We start from the raw sequence: 22,132 nt of genomic DNA, 5'->3' as shown, positions 1-22,132 counted from the left end.
TAGGTCTCAATTCCTGTCCAGCAGAGAGCATTGGCACACATGAAGATATTGTGGAAGCACAATGACAAATGTAGCATGTTGTATATTTTGCATAGGTACATAACAGAAGACATGTTAGGCAGTGTTTTGTTTGGGGCCTGGTCTTATAGATGAATATGTTCGTATGATCTCTTCAACACAAGATTTTCCATCGAGTTCCAAAGTGCCCCCTCATTCCATCTTCCCGATTTTCCTCTTTCCTCCCTCAAAGACCCCACGCAGGGGCAAGGTGTCAGGCTAAAAATCAGGAGAGCTGGATTCTAGTTCCAGCTCTGCGACTGAGCTGCTGTGTGACCATGGGCAAGTCACTTTGCCTCTTTTTGCCTCAGTTTCCCAAGCTGCAGGGTAGAGATGTCACTGTTTTGAAAAGTGCTTTGAGATCACCAGATGAAAAGTGCCAAATGTTACCTGTTTTGGTAATTTGCCATAACCACCCCTAATGCAGATATCAATGGCCAGACACATTTTATCATTAAATGCACACAACCACAGTATTGTGCCTGTATCAACCTTGGTCAGTTAAAATAATTGGCAGGTTCTTTACCACACGAACTTGACATAGATCAGCTTTGTCTTCATCCTGAGCCAACGAGGAAAGAGGAGGGCTATGGTAAGGACTCTTCAGGCTATGATGGGGCAACTTCTGCTCTACTGGCAGATCCAAGGGCCATAATGGAGAGAGGTGGAGACAATGGTAAAGGCACTGCCACGAACTGCCAGTGGAAGAAAAAATCCTGTTGTTGCAGGGCCCTTATTAAAGCCAATCAAAACTTGCCATGCTGTCACACCGCGAGAAGGTGTCAAGGGTGGGTGAAGACAAAATGGGGCCCCCATAGGATCAAGTGTCCCCACCCCCATCCCTTGGAAAAGCATTCATGGTCCTGCCGGGTCCATGAATTAGGCGCATGTGATAACGGGAGATCCAGCAAGCTTCCGATGAAGGTCGCAAGAGGTGTGCGTGCGGAGGGGGAAATGATGAAAAGAAAGTACCTGCTCACCAAAACAGCACTAGTTTTACAGAGAATGCCAGAAGCTCCGAGGCATCAAGGACCTGGAAAATAAGCTCTGAGCCACAGTGGCTGGCAGAGGCTTGGAAACCAGAGAATTCACAGTATTCTCTTTGCTGTAGGGAGATGCAGAGGATGCAGTCATCTCACATTTGTGTGGCACCTTTCGTGTCAGAGGATCCCCAAGCACATCACAGATGATACACACATCTTTCCACTGAAACAGAGGGTGTTAGATAATAACCAGCACCAAGACACCGGCTTTCAACAGAGAGAGAGCCACACAGAGAAATATGCTCTGATTTTGGGTTGCATCTTCTGCCTGATTTCCAGAGGTACCAAGGACCCACAGCTCCTAATCAGAGTTCCAATCCTGACAAGGGGTGGAAGGCTCCACCTCCGTACCAATTCAGTCTTTGGCCCCTCAGAAGAGTCTGCCAATAAGGATGCCAGTTAGTAACACCAGTTCCCTGGCCGAGACGCACCACATTCAATTCACAGAGCCCACCAAAAACCATCAGACATGAACAACTGCTGATCTCCATGAGCTGGGTCAGGGTTTGAAGTAGTGACCTAGAGCCAGAAAACACTATACATTTCCATCCCGATAGGTGAAAATCTCTATCCATTCCCGACCCCGAGAGCCATCCAATCTCCAGTTATCATGGGAGTATGTTTAGGACCAATGAAGTGAAGCTGAAGTTTATGGAGTTTGTTATTTTATCCCATCAGACAGGGGAGCCAAACTTCTCTTTCCCACTTGGGTTCCATGGAATTTCTGAAGAACAAGGTGGCAAAATGGATTTGACTGAATCAAACACAGAGGGGACCCAACTTTCCTGCTTTCCAGCCTTCCCATCATGGTATTTAACTGGGTTTGTAGTAGAACTCACTGAACATTGTAAATACCATCTGCTTGGAATCCTGCTCCTGCTGGGAAGTTAGATAAACATCTTCCTGGAGGGTGTGTTTTTATATCATTCTTGCATAATGTAACTTAATGAGTACTGTATCAGGACAATAAAAAATGAGAAATCAAGCCTAAAAAGTAGGTTCAGAGGAATGAAGTTGACCTACTCTACTGATCGGCCACAGTTGGAGTGGAAGGTATTTTTAAACTATGATTAATCTGGGATTTATAGACAGAGAATCTTGCCCAGTTATTCTTTCCCACGTCATGTGTCTCAAATCCGGCATTACTATCCTTTTTGGGAGAGAAGAAATTGCTATAAAATGACATTGCTATAAAAATGGCTTCTAAATGTCAGTTACGCAGGGTAGCTTCTGTTCACCAAAGTGGATCCAAGGTTCTCCTTGTTTTGCTTTCTGGTACCAGCCATCAGACCAAACATTTGCCATTTGGAAGAAGGGATATTAAAGAAACATGAAGTATAAATAAAGCAGGATTCGGTGTCAGTGAACAACAGCATGAGAAGTGACAGAAAGATGTGGCAAGACAGCAAACATTTCCCTTTAAAGATTATATTCCAGGATGCTCCAGGAGCAATATTTCGTCAGTGCATTTACTTTATCCATCTGTTGTTCCAAGTCAGGTCTAAAATCATGCCAGCTCAAGCCTAAATCTATAGCTGTTCTGTGCACAGAACTCCAATTAACTTCAAGAGGATCTTGCTGCAGTATGTTTCCTGGTCAGTATCCTTTCTGGTCTTACCAAAGACCAAATATAAAACAAAGACCTACAACAAAAATCAGATCATTAATAACTCTGGAAGTTTAAAAGATGGGAGAGGGAGGATTCATTTCTTTACCAGGAATATTTTTCGCCCTCTTGATTTCATGCTTCTGCATTTCTGTTCTCCCCTGTTTGGTGGTAAATTGATGATGCCTCATTGGTGAGGGATGCAAAGAAAAAAGTGGGCCTGGAAAGCAGGAGAGTTTGGAGGTCGGACTGCTGAACACTAAACCCTCACACTTCTGTTTCCAGCTCGTGATCTTTTTCACAGCTCCAGCAGCTCTGCTTATTGTTACTCCTAAGAGAGCAGTCCAGGTCCAGTGAAAAGGTAAGTTGCCAACCTCCCTTTCCACTGTGAAGGGCATCCTGTTACTGAAAATAAAACCTTCCCTCCCTCAGCCCCTGCTCATCTGGCTCAATTCAGATTCATATTATTTTTGTTTTCCTTTGCCCGCTACCATTAATTGAAATACTGGTTACAAAGCTGGAACAAAATTCTGGTGCTTGAGGCCGGACTGCAGCACTAACAGAGGAAGGGGAGAATCATTGCTTTGTACTACTTAAGCCATTGATCGGCATGATTTGCATAGGTGCTGAGAAACAGGGTAATGCTTCAGCAGGATTTTACAACATTTCTTCCCATCTGCAGCGATTTGCAATAGAGCAGAATGGGCTGTAAATCAGAGAAGTGGCAGGAATTCAGATGAATATTGCAAAGTTTCCAGATGCTCCACTAAAATATTTTGTTCCCCCAGGAGAGGAAGGTGGGAGAAAGGAGGAAGTTTATCCTCAGAATAGATTAACTCTGCTGTGGAACTGCTACTCCTGAAGTTTCAGGATGCCTGTTCTGCGTGCTTGGATAAGCGTCCGTTACATCTCAGTGCATTATTTGATCCATTTGGATAGAGGATACGTAGGAAAAGACCTTGTGTTCTGTGTGGCTGTGAGCACTGCTGGCCCCAACTGTTTAAAAATCTGGAATCAAGCCCCCAAAATCTTGAGTTTTTTAAACCTTTTGGTTTCTGCACCATTAGGTTGTCCTTGGATCAGGTCTTCCAGCTTTTCTCTGCAATCAAAAGGGCTAGAAACTTCCTTTTTTTAAAGGAAAGCCGAGATACTCACCGAATTACACGATTCCAGGAGCTGGGGCTTTTAACAAAGCAACAAATATTGTGAGAGCTGGCCACACTGAACATGCATGTTTATACACACAAGCAGAAATCTGCGCCTGAACACACACATGCCTTTTGGTGCACTAGACCTGCATTCAGAAGGTAAAAATGGGCTTCTCAGAAGCAACTCTGAAAACCAGGTGTAAGCATTGTCCTTGCCAGGGCTGGTTTAATAGTAACTGATGCAGAGTGGGAGGAAGATCTCCTATCAGAGACAGGGAAATCCTCCCTTTCCTCCCCTCCAGCTGAAACCCTCTCAAAGCTTAGGGGTAGTTACTGAACATAGACATACACCATCAGTTTGCTGCATTATGTTCTGAGTTGAAGTATTTTCTTAACATGAGGAAGTTTGCATCCCTGGTCAGCGAATTGGTTGTGTTCAGTGGAAACAAAGCACCTGCCTTGCACTGATTTTGTACCTTTGTTCTACAAGGTTCATCTGGTCTCCTTGAAATAAGACCAGCTGTTCTAGTAGAAGCTGAGGATAAAAAAAAAACAGGCATCATTACTTTGAGTAAGAGCACGCCATTAAAATCAGTCTCTGGAAACACTGCAGCATGCCAGGTAATGTACGATTATTGCATCAAGGTTGCAGTGGAAAGTAGTTTCAGGGAAACTGAGGTCTTGAAACCACACTGCCCTCTAGTGGCAGCAAAGTCTCATTATATAAATGAATAAGTAAAGCTCTTCAGTGATGCGGCTTCATATTGCTACTGTTGGAAAGATAAAAAGGCTAATCTTTGCTACAGAATCACTCCAGATTTACACCAGCATAACAAAGATCAGAATCTGGCCCTTGGAATCCACATGGGGGGACGGATAGCTCAGTGGTTTGAGATTGGCCTGCTAAACCCAGGGTTGAGTTCAATCCTTGAGGGGACCATTTAGGGATCTGGGGCAAAAATCTGTCTAGGGATTGGTCCTGCTTTGAGCAGGGGGTTGGACTAGATGACCTTCTGAGTCCCTTCCAATCCTCATATTCTATGATTCCTCTTTACACAAGGCTCACACACTTTCAGGAATGCGGACACATTTCTGGGCTGCTAAAATGAGGTTTTTAGGAGACCCCATAAATGCAGTGTTTAGCATCTTTGCTACAAGTTCTCACCCTTCAATGAATCCCCTGTGTTAAAAGTAAATTCCACCTAACAGAGTTAGGAGAGGTCACTTTACACAAGGCTGTTTAATTTCATATTCCTCCAGGAATTCCTCCGGTTAGATATTCCCATCGCCTCTAAAAACCCTTGGAAAAGTATCCAGTGGCTGTTTGCTGGCCTTGGCAAGAAGAATTCATGGTCTCGATCGCCTCAGACAAAAGCCTGTGTCACATCAGCCCCTTGGCTAGCAGTGTCTGGAGTCCAGCTAAAGACTGAATGGGAACTAAACCCCTTATTCACTCTTAGAAGTGGTTCGCCCCAGACCAGGGCCGAGATACAGTGGTGGAATGGTGCTATGGGGGGCAGCTTGCATTGTCAGTGACTGTGCTGTCTCTGGTGTGGATAGAAGAGTTCAGCCTCTAAGACAGTGTCTCTATCCCCACTCTGCCCCCAAGAGTAGCCCCTGAATGCAGGCTGCTCCCTGGCTGATCTAGCAAGGAGGGCCCTCTCCAGCAACATGGTGACTCCACAGATTTAAGGCCACTCTAAGGCCGAGGTAGCAGAGTTATCACTAGCCCTAGGTAAGGGGCAGTGCATCAGTGCTCTGCTCCAGGAGCAGACACAATGAATGGTGACTCCATCACCATTTGGTTCTGCCTTGCTCCAGGGAGGAATTAAGCTGCACCAGCTTTGTACCTGGCACAGTTTACTCCATGCAGGCTCAGCTGCACTGGCCTGTTTGTTTGGGGGAGGGTGATGTCAAAGCCAAGGCCCCTCCCCTTCCCTGCCTGTCTGCCCAGCAGGGCAAGTAGCAACCCTGTGGTGGCTGCTTTCCCCATCCCACACAGAGCGGCAATGTGGGTAGGAGGGAAGTAAAGGGGCGCCTCACACTTCCATCACTCCCTGCCTGAGCAGGGAAAGCAGCTCAGGACTGAGCCCAGATAATGTTTTAAACCACTCAAGTCTTTCCCACCAGCATCGTTTCCTCCTGCCCAAGTTCCATCCTGCACAGTGGCCAAGTATCATTTCACCAGTCGTCCAGCCCCTAATGATCTATTGAGCCTTGCCTTCAAGGACCTGGACATGGGCCTTACAAACAAGCAGATGCATGCATTTGAACTGCGTTGCAGAACCTGCACTGAACCTAAATCAATGTTTAACTGGGGATAATTTGCAAAACTATGCTTCATGATATCCTGAATGTGAGGTGCTTTCTACACATCACACAAAAAAGGGGAATCTACCTCACTACGTAGCCTGAGAGCAGAACAGAAGGGTTATAAATACACACAGAACACACAAGATAAATTAGAGCAATGACATTTCAACCCCAAGGTCTTTGCCAGGAAGGATTTGTAAGGGAAATGAATAGACTGGAGAATTCACACTGCTCCTTTCTCCTTGGATATTTGCCATTTTTAAATAAGGCTTTCCCCCGCCCAAACACTGAAAAAGAACAGGCCATTAGCAACAACCAATGTGAGCGTCATGAAAATAAACTTCCTTTGCATCTGGATCAGACAGACCCACTCGCTAGCTGGTCTTGAACGACCTGATCAGATCCGTGTTCAGGATGTCACCACATCTAAAGCATGGCAGTAACAGCTTAAAAACAACTGTTGCAGGAAGTTTTTGGGACTCAGGCCATAGCAGGTAAATAGTTTTTCATCTCACCTTCACTATTTTTTGTGTTTAACTATTGTTTATATGGTGGTTTGAAGATCTGCCACAGGTGTAAATTGTCATAGGTCATTAACTGAAGTCAAAGGATGTTTGTCAGTGTACACTAACTGAGGATGTCAGCGGGGCAACGCCTATTTATGCTAACTGAGGATGTGGCCCATACCTTGTTATATTAATACCCTGCGCTACATAGTTTGAAAGAACATCCAACTGAACTTGAAGGCTGCTACAGCCAATGCATGGAGTTCTGTTTGTCCATCTTAGCAACCTGTTTATTTGTAATTAGCTGGCTACTTTCAGTTGCTTCCATCACCAAGTATAAATTTTCCTCACAAGTAGCAATGAGTCATTGCTGGCAACTTGCTCCCATCTGCAGGAGCCGGGAGCAGGTCAGATATTTCAAGAAGCTCTTTTCACATGTTACCATGGAAATAAATGCACATTATCTTTTAATGCTTGAAAAACAAAAATTCAGTACAAAGCATATTTAATTAATAACAAAAAATTAATCCAAACAGGGAAAAGTTTTTAAAAGCAACAGTGATCCCAGATTGGACACCTGAGAGGAAAAGCAAAGGAAACCCCATCTATTCAGCTTTGCCTAAAGAGGACTTTTGTCCTGAACATTTTCAGGGATGGATGGGAGCAGCTCCCTTCTTTCTTAGCAGCCAGTGGTTCCTTCTGAAGAGCTCAGGGCATGAATTCATCCTCTGCTGGGGCAGCGCTGTTGACAGCAAGACATGGATCACTGTGTGTGTTCTGCGCAACAGAAGTAGTGCAACCAGCTGCTCCATGCTGTTCTTTAGCATCTCCACCAATTTCCCCTAATGAAAAACATAATACGATCGAATCAGAGGAGGTTTCCATGCCTGCAAACTCTCCAGACTGTATTGTGCAAACCTAACTCAGTCTGTCAAACAACAGCTGGGAGAACATTGGTGTCTAACTCCCATCTTCACATGGTCTCTCTGTGGCTGTGCTCCAGCGCCTATGTACCCAAATGATACAGGAGCTGAGAAATTACAGAGCTGCAAAAAAGTGTTGGGTCCCTATTGTTTCAAACAATGGGCTCCATCCTTCAAAGACCAGCTGGATGGAGTGAGGAGCTCTCCACCTTGCTGTTCTTTCTTTATGGTGCAATTTGAAACTCAGATAGCCACTTCCTCACTTGTGTTCAAAACTATTGCAACCGCCCCTTCTTCCAACTGGCCAGGGGCTTGGCAGAAACTGATGCCTCCACAGCTAGCATCAGTGCCGATGCTTCGCCAGCCATCCAGGATATCCCGTTGAATGGAGAGGTCTGGTGCACTCCATTCTACTGTGGGCAGGCAGAGCCTGCCATGAGGTCCCATGTTCTCTATGGCAGTCTGGACTGACATTCTATAGCAAGATCCCACCGCATGTTTGTGGCTTCCTAGTGCAGGAGGCTGGAAATCCGACAACAACTCCAAGTAAGTGTAAAAGTTGAGGGTTTTGCTGAGTTTAACAGGTCACTAAATAATTGCAGTCGTCCAGGTTCCCATTTTATGTTTATATTCATTTTAACCCAAGCCTCTGCCTACATTCTCAGTTGTTGGCACACCACAGATTTCTGCATCGACAGTACGTAACTCCTCTGTACAAGCTGAAGGGGGAAATCTGGAAGCTTTGGGATTGAAATAGGGCACAGATGTGGCTTTAGCAGCCAGGAAGTGGAGAGAGGCAATTTGGAATAAGCGCGTTAGCTACATATTTGTGCTAAAATGATCAGCAGTGAAATAATAAACTTCTTGATTAAACTTTCGTCATTAGGTTTCAGAGTTGAGGCCCTGCTGAGGTGAACATGGCAGTTCATACTCAGTTATTGTTTCAGGTTGTCTGCTGACTCAGGAAGACCACAATGTATCAGTTTATATTAAGATTGTCTTCACAACCATAAGGACTAGAGACTTATTTTTTCCTTTAAAGGAGAGATTAGATTCTGAAGCACAAATCCACAGCAGAGGTAGATTCCGTGGCAAATTCTATGGCCACCCAATGGTGAAGTGCCGGAGTCCTGATTTAAAAAGCTCAGACAACAGTAAAAATGGTTCTTAACCCCTTCCTTTTACAATAAACCACCCACAGAATGATTTTCTTCAGCTACTTGAACTAGGCATTGTTTGCTCACCAATATCATTACTAGCCTCAATTTCCTTTCTCCTGAAACTTGGAATTACATGGGTCAGACCAGTGGTCCACCTAGCCCAGTAGCTTATCTTCCAACAGTGGCCAGGGCCAGATGTTTCAGAGGGAGTGAACAGAACAGGGCAATTATCGAGTGATCCATCTCCTGTGGTCCTGTCCTAGCTTCTGGCAGTCAGAGGTTTAGTGACTCCCAAAGCATGGAGTTGCATCCGTGACCATCTTGGCTAATAGCCACTGATGGACCTATCCTCCATGAACTTATCTAATTCTTTTTTAGCCCTGTTATACTTTTGGTTCTCACGACATCCCCATAAATAACAGAGGCCTCATCTTAATTAGAGTCATGAGCTAAAAAATAAGTGAAAAAGAAATAAATAGCAGCACCGTTAACAACAACACTGCTGGTGTTATTCTACTGAATTCTAAATGGTTTAGTCTCCTGTCAATGCACAATGTAATGATTCTATAAAACTTAATCACCACCTGTGGCAACAAAACATAGCTTAGTGTTTCAGATGTTTGTGCTTATGTTGTTTATGCTTCAGAGAGTTTGATGGGGCCAAAGACCTTGTCTTCTTACTAGAGTTCCACTTCCTGGATGGTGGAAAAATGTGTTTTTTCACTTCGGTGACTGGCTATCTTAAGTAAAAAATGCTTATGAAAATTAATCACCAATATCTAAGGTATTTACCTGACCCCATCACTGTGGTATGGCGTGAGCACCTCACAAGCCTTAATGAATTTATCCTCACAACAGCCCTGTGAAGTAGTGAAGTGCTATTATCCCCATTTTACAGATGGGGACCTGAGGCCCAGAAAGGCTAAGCGACTAACCCAAGGCCACACAGGCAGTCTGTGGCAGAACAGGGAAATAAACGTGGTCTCGAGTCCCAGGCTACCACCCTCACCATTGCACAATTGTTCCTTTCTAATATTATGAGATATTTGGTTCCTTATTTTGGGGGCTTTTGCTCCATACCTCCTTTCTTTCCCCCTTTCCACTCCTATCACATGAGCTAAAGAAGAACCACTGTTAAGTACAAAGCTGTATTATTTATAGGGCTTATATCCTGTGTAGATCTCTAGCCACTACAGCAGTCTGGCAAAATCACCATAAAAACCCACCAGCATGGCCGAAAGATCTGCCCACCCACCTTTACAGTGATGACGGGGTTACGGGATTGGTGTTGACAGTGGTGGTAGTGATATTTTAATCAGCTGCCATAAAAATACCCATCCAGGGTGAGCAAGCACATAGTAGTTTTGCAAACCTGCACACCAGGGTGACCTGATCATCAGCACTTGAGTAGGTTTGACGCTGAGTAGATGGCAGAGGTGCCCACACACACAGTCACGGGTTGTCTAGGGAATGACTCCCATTAACGTTGAGAGAGGAAGTTGTACAAGTGCCTCAAGAGGAGAGACACCCTCCATCCCTGGGATAGTAAACTGAGGCCCCAGCAATAGCAGACAATGTAGGAAGACTACAATAAGCGGAGGGAGATAGAGGCATTCCTCTTAATGCTTTGGAATCCATTTAAATTGCAGAGTAAGCCAATATCACCAGGAAAAAACTGATCAATGGCAGAATCAGTCCACCACCATGGTTACCTACTATTTTAACTACTAGGTGGCAAATGGTTATGGAGTCCGGAAGGAGCAACCTGACCTTCTCCAGCCGATTTCTTCCAGATAGATTGGAAAGGTTTCATTGAGCACAGGCGTTTGAGGTTTGGTTGGGACCATTTGAATGCCTGAGGGAACAGGTAAAGCCTCCGCCTTTGTTCTTTTCTACCCTTATCACTGTTACTCACCCAAGGCTACTCTCCATACAGATGCTTCAGGAGCCAACTCATCAGCCCAGTGAGATACAACAGCTGATTGCATGGGGGAAATTTAGATCCCTAGCCACTAGGCTGGGAGCACAGTGGAGGACATGCTCTCAGCCCCTGGGAGCAGGAAGTTGGTACCCTGCTTTGATACAATGGGGGTTGTGGTGCTGGAGGGATCCAGAAGCAGTGTAGCCTAGCTCTTCTACTCAATAGGAAGATTGCAGTGATGCAGAGACTGTCCTAAACCCAAACCCTGCCCCTTAAAACTCCCTACCTTTGGGAAAGTTTGAAAGCACATTAGAAATTAGCAGTTGGCTCCTACCTCTATAGGGAGCCCATCCAAAACCCCCTAACTTTGGAAAGTTTGGATCCAGATATGCACTTTGTGGTACCGTAGTAATTGTTGAGAATTGAGAAAATGCAAATAGCTCACCACATTTCCCAGTGACAGCTTTAATATCACCACTGTACTCACCTCTCTCATCACTAGGCTTGTCTTCCATGGTCTCCACTTTTAGAGTTTCATAAATAGCTGACTCTCTGTCTTCATTAAAGTCTTGATTCAAAAGAAGAGAAACAAAAGAGAAGTATCAGGTGGACTTTTGTTAATGAACTAAGTATTGATTTGTTTGCGTTTCTGAACCAATGGTTTCGATATATGGTCTAAAATTTAGAACAAATGACAAAGTCAGGACACTTGGGTTCCATGCCCAGTTTGCTGCCAAATCCTCTGTAATCTTGGGCAAATCACAACTGCTCTATGCCTCCCTTCTGCAAAATGGGTAAAATAACATTTACCTACTTGACAAAGATAATGAGCCAGAACATTAATCAAAGGCTTTGAGATCTCTGGATTCACGGTGCTTGAGAAATGGAAGTATATCATTGTGAATAGGAGTCATAAGTGTCATTGTTTGACATGATGCAATGACAATGATGTTTTAGAGCCAGACTGCTAATGAAACAGCAGGACCCCGTTTCCCCCAAGCCTTCAGAGACCTCCCTCAGTGTCAGTGGGGTAAGTTACTCAAAGAAGTGTTTGCACATAACAAAAGACAGAAAATCCTCACTGGAAGCCCTTTGCCTTTTAAGGACATCCATCATATTTGAAACAGTTCAAAACTCAAATTAAATATGGAAGAACTCACTAGAGGTATGAAAATCAGTGGTTTTCTTGGTCTCCTCTGATATTAAGAGATCAGTGGCCCTGGATGTGCAGCTAATGGTCTCCTTGACATAAAGTACAGTGTTGTAATGATTTTCTTCCTTATGGTTTCTAGCAACTTGAGCTCTTTCCATCAAGCTAGGAACATCATGCCTAACAAAACAACGAACAAAATGTAAGAATGGCCATACTCGGTCAGACCAAAGGTTCATCTAGCCCAGTATCCTGTCTTCTGACAGTGGCCAGTGCCAGGTGCCCCAGAGGAAATGAACAGGTAATCATCAAGTGATCCATTCCCTGTCACTCATTCCCAGCTTCTGGCAAACAGAGGCTAGGGACACCATACCTGCCCATCTTGGCTAATAACCATTGATGGACCTATCCTCCATTAATTTATCAAGTTCTTTTTTGAATCCTGTTATAGTCTTGGCCTTCACAACATCCTTTGGCAAAGAGTTCCACCGGTTGACTGTGCGTCGTGTGAAGAAAACAAGCCTGACATACCAATTTCGAGCATCCATCAGTCACTGTAGCATATGCTTTCCAGCTTTCACATACTAAAGACATTTCCTGTACATTTGGTGATGTGAGTGTGCTAACAAATGCTGTAAAAATTCAACAATTGGGACACAATTTGCTGCTCCAGTCCCGGTCACCAATTCAGTAGCTCTACACAATTTTGAGGGATTATTTTTTACATCCTGGAGGGAGGAGGAAGACGTCCCCATCACTACTGAGGTAAAATGGCGGCTGGGTGTGGTGGGAGGGTGAATATTGTCCAACTAGATAGACAAATTTCCACAAAGGTACCAAAATCAGAAACTTCCCTGCTAACTTTCCATAATACCCTAGAAAGCAAAGGTATGTTCAGGCACTAAATCATGAACTACCAGCTGTTAAGGATGCTGTGAATGTAGGATGACAAAATTCCCATTTCTTAGGAAGAGGAAGCAAGTGACTTAAATAACTGAGGCAGGGCTGAAGCTTTCCTAGATCCCCTAGACCTTCTTGTCCAAAGCCTCTAGTTCTTGTCAAGCTGGGAATCGCACTCCCTCTAGGAAGTTCACCACAGGCAACTGAATGACATTGAATTTACAGCTCCAGTTTTACCACGTGCAGGCTGACTGTTCTCTGCCAGGCCCTGGCAGCTGCATCGATTTCCATAAGATTTCAATCCAGGCAGTACGTAAATCAGCAGATTCTGCAGACTGATCGAAAAAGAAGTACAATCGTTAGGGACATTTAACTGGAAGAAAAGGATAGACATTTTATTGATGCATGTTAATTTCACAAAGCCTGTTGTAACCATTTCCTCTCCACCTCCCCGAGTCCAGGGCTGTATCTTTTTTCTTACTTGTGATCCTTTTCTTTACATTGAGGCTAGGGATGAAAGCTGAACATTCCAAGAAATTGGATAGCAAACTATGAGCCTGATTCAAAGCCCAGTGAAGTCAATGGAAAGAGTCCCACTACAAAGGTTTTCGGCCATAGTCAAGCAATCATATCTGTGTACTGGACCAAGTCATTGGATAATGTTATAATAGAGCAACATAGCTTGAGACTGGAGAGAGCTGGGGCAGCCCTGGCTCCACAGTGGGTTAGGGAATACACTTTGGCTACCATGTCACTACAAAACTCACTGAACCTCCTAACGTATTTGATAGCACCGACATTCTATTCTTACCAGGAGTTTCTTCTTTCCATTTGCCATTGTGATCTCAAAAGGGTAATCGGCTTTCACAGCTTGTGCCTCGCGTACCGACTGCACCTAAAAAGCATTTCTATAAAGAAGCCTCCACAAGCAACCTCTAAGATTTACTATTAGCACTTTTAAAAAGTTTTTAAAAAAACTCTATAATCTTGATAGATGAAAAGACTTAAAACATGTTGGGCCAATTTTTCCAGCAAGTATAAATTGGCATAGCTTCACTGACACCTGAGGACCAGGGCCAGTATGACTTGACCTCTTTGGTTATGCCAAGTTGAACACAAGACCTGCCATACTGGGTCAGCCCAATGGTCCATCTAGCCCAGTATCCTATTTTCCAACAGTGGCAATTGCCAGAACAGGACAATTATTGAGTGAGCCATCCCATTGTCTAATCCCAGATTCTGGCAGTCAGAGGCTTCCGGACACCCACAGCATGGTCTTGCATTCCTGACCATCTTGGTTAATAGCCATTGATGGACCTATCTTCCATGAATTTGTCTAATTATTTTTTGAACTCAGTAATACTTTTGTCTTTCACCGCATCCCCTGGCAATGAGTTCCACAGGTGGAGTTTAAATTGTGTGAAGAATAACTTCCTTATGTTTGTTTTAAGTCTGCTGCCTATTAATTTCATTGGGTGCCCCCTAGTTCTTGTATTATGTGAAGAGGTAAATAATTCCTTAGTCACTTTTCCCACACCATTCATGATTTTATAGACCTCTATCATATCTCTCCTTAGTCATTTCTTTTCTAAGATGAACTGTCCCAATCTTTTTAATCTCTCCTCCATAGAAGTTGTTCCAGCCCTTAACAATTTTTGTTGCCATTCTCTGTACTTTTTCCAATTCTAATATATCTTTTTTGAGATGGGACAACGAGAACTACATACAGCATTCAAGGTGTGGGTATACCATGGATTTATATAGTGGCATTATGATATTTTCTGTCTTATTATGTATCCCTCTTCTAATGTTTCTTGAAATTGTTAGCTTTTTGGACCGCTGCTGCGCATTGAGCAGATGTTTTCAGAGAACTATCTACGATGGCTCTAGAACAGCAGTTCTCAAATTTTAGCAACCCGAGGACCACCATTTTGATTTAAAAAATTTTGCGGACTGCCAAGCCGGTTTCTAATTTTCTCCAGGGGTGCTCAGCCCCAGGTCCCGTCCCCACTCCACCCCTTCCCCCAAGGCCCCATCCCTACCCCACCTCTTCCGGCCCCTGCTCCATCCTGCCCCCTCTCCGAGTGGTGTGCAGGAAGCACTGGGGGAGACGGGGAGGAGTTGATCAGCATGGCCAGCAATCCCAGACATGATACGTGGACCCCCTGGAGCTGGACATGACTCGCGGACTCCTTGGAGTACCTTCACGGACCCCCTGCTCTAGAATCTCTAGAACCCTCGTTAAAAATCAGTATTAGCTATCCTACAGTCATCTGGTGTAGAGGCTGATTTAAGTGATAGACTATATGCTGGAGTTAGTAGTTTTGCAATTTCATATTTGAGTTCCTTCAGAACTCATGAATGAACATCATCTGGCTCTGGTGACTTATTACGCTTAATTTATCAATTTGTTCCAAAATCTCCTCTAGCGACACCTCAATCTGGGATAGTTCCTCAAATTTGTCTCCTAAAAAGAATGGTTCAGGTGGATTAATTTCCCGCTCATCCTCTGAAGACTGATGCAAAGAATTAATTTAGCTTCCCTGCAATGGTCACGTCTTCCTTGAAGGCTCCTTTAGCCCCTCGATTGTTCAGTAGCCCCACTGATGGTTTGGCAGACTGTCTGCTTCTGAGGAACTTAAAAATATTTTTGTGAGTTTGTGTGTCTTTTTCTAGTTGCTCTTCAAATTCTTTTTTGGCCTGCCTAATTATGCTTTTACACTTAACTTGCCAGAGCTTATGCGCCTTTCTATTTTCCTCAGTAGGATTTGATTTCCAATTTTTACAATTTTGTCTCTAACCGCCTCTTTCACTTTGTTGTTTAGCCATGGTGGTATTTTTTTTGGTCCTTATATATTTTTTTTATTTGGAGTATAAATTTAGTATGGTGTTTTTTGAAAAGGTTCCATGCAATTTGCAGGCATTTCATTCTTGTGACTATTCCTTTTAATTTCCGTTTAACTAGCTTCCTCATTTTGGTGGAGTTCCCCCTTTTGAAGTTAAATGATTCTGTGATGGGTTTCTTTGGTATTTCCCCCCCCCCCCACAAGAATATTAAATTTTATTACATTATGGTTGCTATTACCGAGCGGTTGAGCTATATTCACCTTTTGGACCAGACGCACCACTTAGGACTAAATCAAGAATTGCCTCTCTCTTTGTGGGTTCCAGAACTGGTTGCTCCAAGAAGTAGTCATTAATGGTATCTAGGAACTTTATCTCTACATCCTGTCCTGAGGTGACTTGTATCCAGTCAATATGGGAATAGTTGAAATCCCCCATTATTAGTGAGTTGACTTTATACCTCACATGATCATTTTCTTTGCTCCCCGGGAGAACTACTACAGCCCACTAGTTTGTATTTGAAAAGAGAAGTGTAAGGAAGTGCTGCCTTCTGGAATCTCAACTTCTGTCCCTGTGTTCATCAGTCTTAAGGCTTTGCAGCACACCGGCCCTCAACTTCGGATAACGAGTCAAGTTGAGTCCATCTTACCCTCCTCATTGTCCAAATTCTTAATAGGCTTCTCAAAAGTGATAGTTGGTCATTTAGGAATCACACAAGATCTGTTTGTATTCCACTTCCATATGCATACAAAATAGAAATGATTAATTCTGTGTGGGTCCAATCCTGCCAGCTCTTCTGGTGTGGAATTCGGTAGGTGTCGAGGACTTGCAGGACTGGGCCCTGTCTTTGGTAGGACTGTAAAGAGGACGTCCTGAAGTCTCAGGTGATACCAACTATCCTTCCAGTCTAGGAGGGCTGACTGCAGTTTGCTCTCCAGCTGGCTACTCTTGCATGGTCCGGGAGGGTCAATAAAAAGCAAGGTGAGATGCAGCGTCTGTAGAGAGGCATGTGCCATCTGTAGCACTCTCAGCTCAAGTGTTGAACTCTGATCCTCCACAAGTTACAGATCCTCACTACTGACTTTAAACATGAAATTGGATGCAGAAACTATCACCTTGGTTATAGAGGAAATCCTCAGCGAGTTAGTCACTGGAAGATTCCCCTCAGTGCAAATACAAATACAAGAAGCACTTCTGAGAGTCTGGCATGTATCTGATCACAGGTTTTACTTACTATGTATATGGAGTAGCGTCCACGAAGGCATAACTGCAAAAGAACACCATACCAGTTATCAATAGGAAAAAATATCCATGCTATCAAAGGTGGAAAAAGTAAATAATTTATACACCTACTGCATCTCCATGTTTCTTCGTAAAGAAGTAGAGGGTGGTATTGTGAAGTCGGAACCAATACTTTGCCCATGTAAATTTCTATTTAAACAACAAAACAAGTGGTAGACAAAACAAGACGTAAATCAGTGGTGTTGATTCTCTCATGTATTGCAGACTCTGCCACAAACTCACTATGTGACTGTGGGCACTCTGCACCTTAGTTTTCCCAGCTGTAAAATGGGTGATATGACGCTTAATGTGTAAAGTGCCTTTAGATTTACAGACGAAAGTCATTGTAGAAGTGCAAAAGTAGTTATTACATATAGATACATGCACACGCACACACATGCCATTCTCTTAGAAGCCAAACGTTTAAGGGAGTTAAGTTCCCAACTCCCATTGACATTTAATAGGAGTTGGGTGCAGAACTCTCACAGTCCCTTTGATAGCCCCAGCCTATGTTCCTTTTCATATAGTTTAAGGTCTTGCCTTATTAAAACTGAATGGAACATGTTGGTAGCAAACTGAGAAGGGCTTTTGTAAAGGCAAGTGAATGAAAATGGAACTATACAAACTTCCCCAAAAATGTATGACTTATTTAACAAAGATATAAACCAGTTAAATATGTTGTTTTGGCTAAACCTACAGTGTATGGCACCAGGAGATGAACAGAGACCCTGTACCCAATAAACATTTACGTGGAGACTGGCTGGTCGCACTGGCTGGGATGAGCCTATGGAGACTTTCCCATCTATAGGTTGCTGCTCTGAATCCTTTTCCATCCAGTTCCTCTCTCAAAAAAAGCCCGGTGTGAGCATTTGTAGAAGGTGCATCTTAGATTATTAGTGACCTTTGAAAAATAATTTTAAGAACATTCTTTTTCATCTCTTTCCTACACATCAGCAGACTCCCCCAATGGCAGATTTTTTTTTGCATATTCCCTTAAAATAGACATCAAAATTAATCAGCTGTCACATACATGGGAACAAAGTCTAGCTATGTACAGAACTGCTAGCCTCAATTAGCATGGTGTGGAGTTATATGGCCATCTACAAATGACTAGTCAGATTTTCTGGAGTGCTTAGAACCAAGTAGCTCCCACTGAGAATCATGGGAGCTCATGGGTGAAGAGCACTTTCTAAGACCACTTTATTTAGGTGTCTGAATGGGAACTCTTGGGCACTGAGGTCATTCAGCAATTAGACATCTAGAACCTTTTGGGCCATCACTACTCCCTTTCATCATCTTCCCGTGGAATTCCAGTTTAAAAAAACAACTTTACACTTGTATATGCTCTATTAGAAGATGTCAAAGCACTTTACAAAGATGAAGTCTCAGTATCTCAGAGATGAACTAAGGCACAGAGATTCAGAGTTGCTCATGGACATTCAAAAAGTCAGTGGCCAGCCAGGAATAGAACCCAGGGTCCAGGATTCTATCCACTGGGCCCTATTTCCACTCCCTACCAAGCAAGAAGAATTAGACTGGACACTCCTAACAGCACATTAATGCTACTCCCATAACTTAAAATGGGTCAAGGATGAATTATACAAAGCACCATCTCCCACTATCTCTGTGCAGAACTGAATATGGACATCTGGGAATGCATTTACACACTACAGATTGAAACCTATTCCATTTAGTGGCTATTAGAGAACCTTTACCAGATCTCTTCTGACTTCTTTGGAAGGAGTGGAAGAGTCAAAACAAGAGACAGCAATGCTACCCTAGAAACCAGAATAAAAACAGCAGGCACTGAATACAAATTAGATGTTGATACAGGATACAGACCCTGATTTAGTACATGCTTAAATCCATCCCTATTCAGCAAAGCACTTAAGCATGTGTTTAACTTTCATATATACTTAGTTCACACCACCACACTGAAGATCAGTGGGATTTAAGCATGTGCTTAATTGCTTTGAATTAAGGCCATATTCATAAGGCTATCACATATATTCTAAATTGTAGTCAGACAAATCCATGTTCTTTGTTAAATTGAATGAGAATGCAGATAAAAATCCATTCAGTTTCACTTTTTCCGGCTTTCATTATCTCAGCAATCTGTTGGGTTTTTTTAAGTGGTAAAATAAGGAAGCTGTCAGAGCTACACAGAATCTTCCCACTCCTGCTGTGATTAAATCAGCTGGAATAAAAAGGGAAGTTAGAAATGTACACACCAGACTTTGTCCTAGGCATTCTCAGCAACAGTGCAAATATCCATTCCCTTTACAAATATTCTGATCAAATGTCAATGTCTATGAAGAAATTGAAGTCCATTATTGCTATGAAAGCAATATTTTGATGTAAATTGATTTACTGTGTACTAAGTACATTGCTTAAATATTTATACTAAAAATGACTTAAGCAATGACAGCACTTTTAAAAGGTGCAGACCTAGCTTCCCATCCTACAAACATTTAAAGAGATATGTAACTTTAAACAGTAAATGCTTGAATTGGACAGCAGTAACTTTCAGATTAAAAAAAAAAAAGATGTCCTTTGAATTAGTAATAAATACTAAAATATATTCCCCAAATACATATTGTAATTTAATGTATTTTTGTATTAATATGCAGGCTACACAGTAGTGAGCACATAGTAAAAAAGGCAATAAAACTTGTTTAAAAATGCAGAAGAATCATTTTACTTTTCTAACAAATATTTATAATCAAATGTCAAAATAAGACATTCTTAATCCTTTTATAGTCAATTTTGACATGTCACACAGGCAAAGAAATATCTAACTTATATTATAATCACAGAAATTAAGAGCCTTAAAACACATTCCCTTTAACTATACATTTAACTTCTTTGTTTTGGACTACAGACCAAAGAGGACTTTAACTAAATTTCTAGTGACTACCTTTCCCATGAAAGATTTTATGCCCCAAACCATGCATCTGTCCAGGAAGAACACTAACCATTTTATCTTTTCTTTTCTTCAAGAAGCTTTCAAAAATCAAATCAGCTTCAACAGCCATTGTAATAAAATTCCCTGGGCCAGCTTTTCAGTATTCTGATGTTGAGTAGAGCAGGTGAACTTCCTCATTTATCTTCTCTCTCCACCACTTCTCTTCTCTGGCGAGGTCACAGTGTAGCAGACAGCTATTATGCTTTTAATCGGTTTTACAAGCTTCCCACTTCCTCCCCCACTCTGTTTTGCACATGCCAGTAAACACACCATTTCTCTGCTGCAGCTCATCTCTGTTAACAAATTCCAAACTGACTAAAGCTTGCATGCCTTCACTATTTCATGGGAAAGACTTCTGGTCAATGGCAGTTAGGTTGCTGTCACCTCTTTGATCTGTCTTGTCTTATTCCAGCCCCCAAACGTTGCAACTGGGCTTCCCAACCTGTCTAGGAACTTTGAAGTTGTTGCTCCAACAGAGATTTGACTTCTGTCTGCAAGTCAACCCTCAGCCCCTTCCTGGGACGACTCCTCATGCTGCTATCATTGCTTTTGTGAACCTTCCAGGTCTTGTTTGAAATTATTTAGGTCCGTCTTTGATTTCTGCAAGCATCACCATCCCTTGCTCCATTTTGGGTCAACAGAAATACCAGCTCACAATTTCTCTCCTATGAAGCTAGATCCCATTGCTACCAGTGTTGCCTCTTTTCTACCCAAGTGGCTAGTCAAACTTCAGGGCTATTGGGGATGTTCCAGCTGGAAGCAGAAATTGATGGAGTCTAGTATTTTGTTTGATGTAGTTTATTTACAAGGAATGTACCAAGTCCTGCTCCTCCAAACACAGGAGTAACCAAAAACAAAAGGAGGAGTTTCTATACTTAAGCGCTGGTTCGGCGGCAGGCAATCGAACTTCTGGGTTCGATTTATCGCGTCTTGTCTGGACGCGATAAATCGAACCCAGAAGTGCTCCCCGTCAACTCCGGTAATCCTGCTCGGCGCGAGGAGTACGCGGAGTCGACGGGGGAGCCTGCCTGCCGTGTCTGGACCGCGGTAAGTTCGAACTAAGGTATGTCGACTTCAGCTACGTTATTCACGTAGCTGAAGATGCGTACCTTAGTTCGAATTGGGGGGTTAGTGTAGACCAGGCCTAAGCTTCCAGCACCAAGCTTCTTTAGCCAGCAGATCCAAATGTGCTCTCTCTAGCTTTTTACAGGGTACTGTGCTCACACAGGCTACAGCTTGGCTTTCTTACTTTTTGCCTCTGCCTGAGCCCCCCTTTCTGTTCTTGTCTGTACTCAGTTTGTGTCATCTTTTACACATCTAGCCCCAGGATCTAATGGAATCTCCCGCCCACCTGGGCCAGTTTCTGAGCAGATTCTATTAGGCCTTGCTTTAGGTGTGGCCCTTAAGTATTTCTGACAACTATCTTAAGCGAAGGGCATGTTCACACATCAGTTTGTATGAGTTTCAAGGTTTCACCCAGCTTATAACACAAGGAAATACAACACAAAACTAAAAGCCTGAATATTTCTCTGCTTTTCTACCAATAACTCTCTCTTCACTGGGCTCAGCAGATTAATGCATCCCTCAAAGACCAGCCAATAGTAGGTCCTGCAAAAACCAGCCAGCTATAAACTGGAACCTTTTAATGTAACTTTTGGTCAACAATAGATGGTTATTGCAATTACTCTCCTTAGAGCACATAATCTTGAGAAAAAACCTCTTCATTTTCCCATTGGATCAAAATGCATTAGAATATGGTTAGTGATGGAGAAAGTTTGAATTGGCGATATATCCTCTTGTGTCAGTGGAGCTTAGTACCCAACCTGTCTTCCTCTGGTGAAAATCAGGAGTAACTGGAGTGACTGTAAGGCAGAAGAATCAATGTATCCAAGACATTTGCATCTTGACAGCTTACAGGGCTGCTACAGTATTCTCTGTGATGAAGAGTAGGTTTTTACAGTCAACAATACCTTTAATTAAAAAATAAAGATATCAAGACAAAGCACATTACACAGTTATTTATTGAAATACTTGAAAAGGCCGGCAATGGAAAAAATAGGTTTGTCATGAGGATTTTATATTCATTAGATTACTTGATCCATTAAAAAAGGTGCTGTCTAAAGGTAATTCTAACCAGGTATATAACCCACTGTGAACCATGCAACTAATACACATTAAAGTAGAGTAAGCACTGTGTACTATGTTAGTTCTACCCCATACACAGCTTTTACAAGAATGATTTATAGTGAGGAATTAAACAGCAACACTTTTTGAATTATAAACATTTATAATATACAAATGTTTTCCATCGGATT

The 22,132-nt window shown here is 42.8% G+C and overlaps 1 protein-coding gene across 2 annotated transcripts; it reads right to left on the bottom strand.

Moving 5' to 3' along the window:
- Positions 1 to 7,127: 7,127 nt before the first annotated feature.
- On the bottom strand, positions 7,128 to 20,696 carry LOC117887817. 2 transcript variants are annotated; one of them, XM_034790551.1, is made up of 8 exons: positions 19,828 to 20,696; positions 16,925 to 17,002; positions 16,806 to 16,838; positions 13,539 to 13,622; positions 12,965 to 13,062; positions 11,838 to 12,007; positions 11,165 to 11,245; positions 7,128 to 7,515 (listed from the first exon to the last, which is right to left on the bottom strand). In XM_034790551.1, the coding sequence occupies exons 1-8, from the start codon at positions 19,885 to 19,887 to the stop codon at positions 7,382 to 7,384; spliced, it is 738 nt and encodes a 245-aa protein (XP_034646442.1). In that variant the 5' UTR covers positions 19,888 to 20,696; the 3' UTR covers positions 7,128 to 7,381. The 2 variants fall into 2 exon arrangements, with proteins under 2 accessions (XP_034646442.1, XP_034646443.1); XM_034790552.1 differs by lacking the exon at positions 13,539 to 13,622.
- Between the last annotated feature and the right edge of the window lie 1,436 nt (positions 20,697 to 22,132).

This window comes from Trachemys scripta, chromosome 14 (assembly GCF_013100865.1).
Source record: "Trachemys scripta elegans isolate TJP31775 chromosome 14, CAS_Tse_1.0, whole genome shotgun sequence".
Lineage (NCBI taxonomy): Eukaryota > Metazoa > Chordata > Testudines > Emydidae > Trachemys > Trachemys scripta.
The sequence above is the reverse complement of the archived record's forward strand: the minus strand, read 5'-3'. Positions and strand labels throughout refer to the sequence as shown.

What these genes read in the sequence shown, in the direction of transcription:
- LOC117887817 (XM_034790551.1), bottom strand. Translation starts at nt 19,887, where the DNA reads ATGGCTGTTGAAGCTGATTTGATTTTTGAAAGCTTCTTGAAGAAAAGA. An exon ending in CGAAGAAACATGGAGATGCA is followed by an intron (nt 16,839 to 16,924) that starts GTAGGTGTATAA and finishes GTTCTTTTGCAG; the next exon opens with TTATGCCTTCGTGGACGCTA. An exon ending in ATGGAAAGAAGAAACTCCTG is followed by an intron (nt 13,063 to 13,538) that starts GTAAGAATAGAA and finishes TTTTTCGATCAG; the next exon opens with TCTGCAGAATCTGCTGATTT.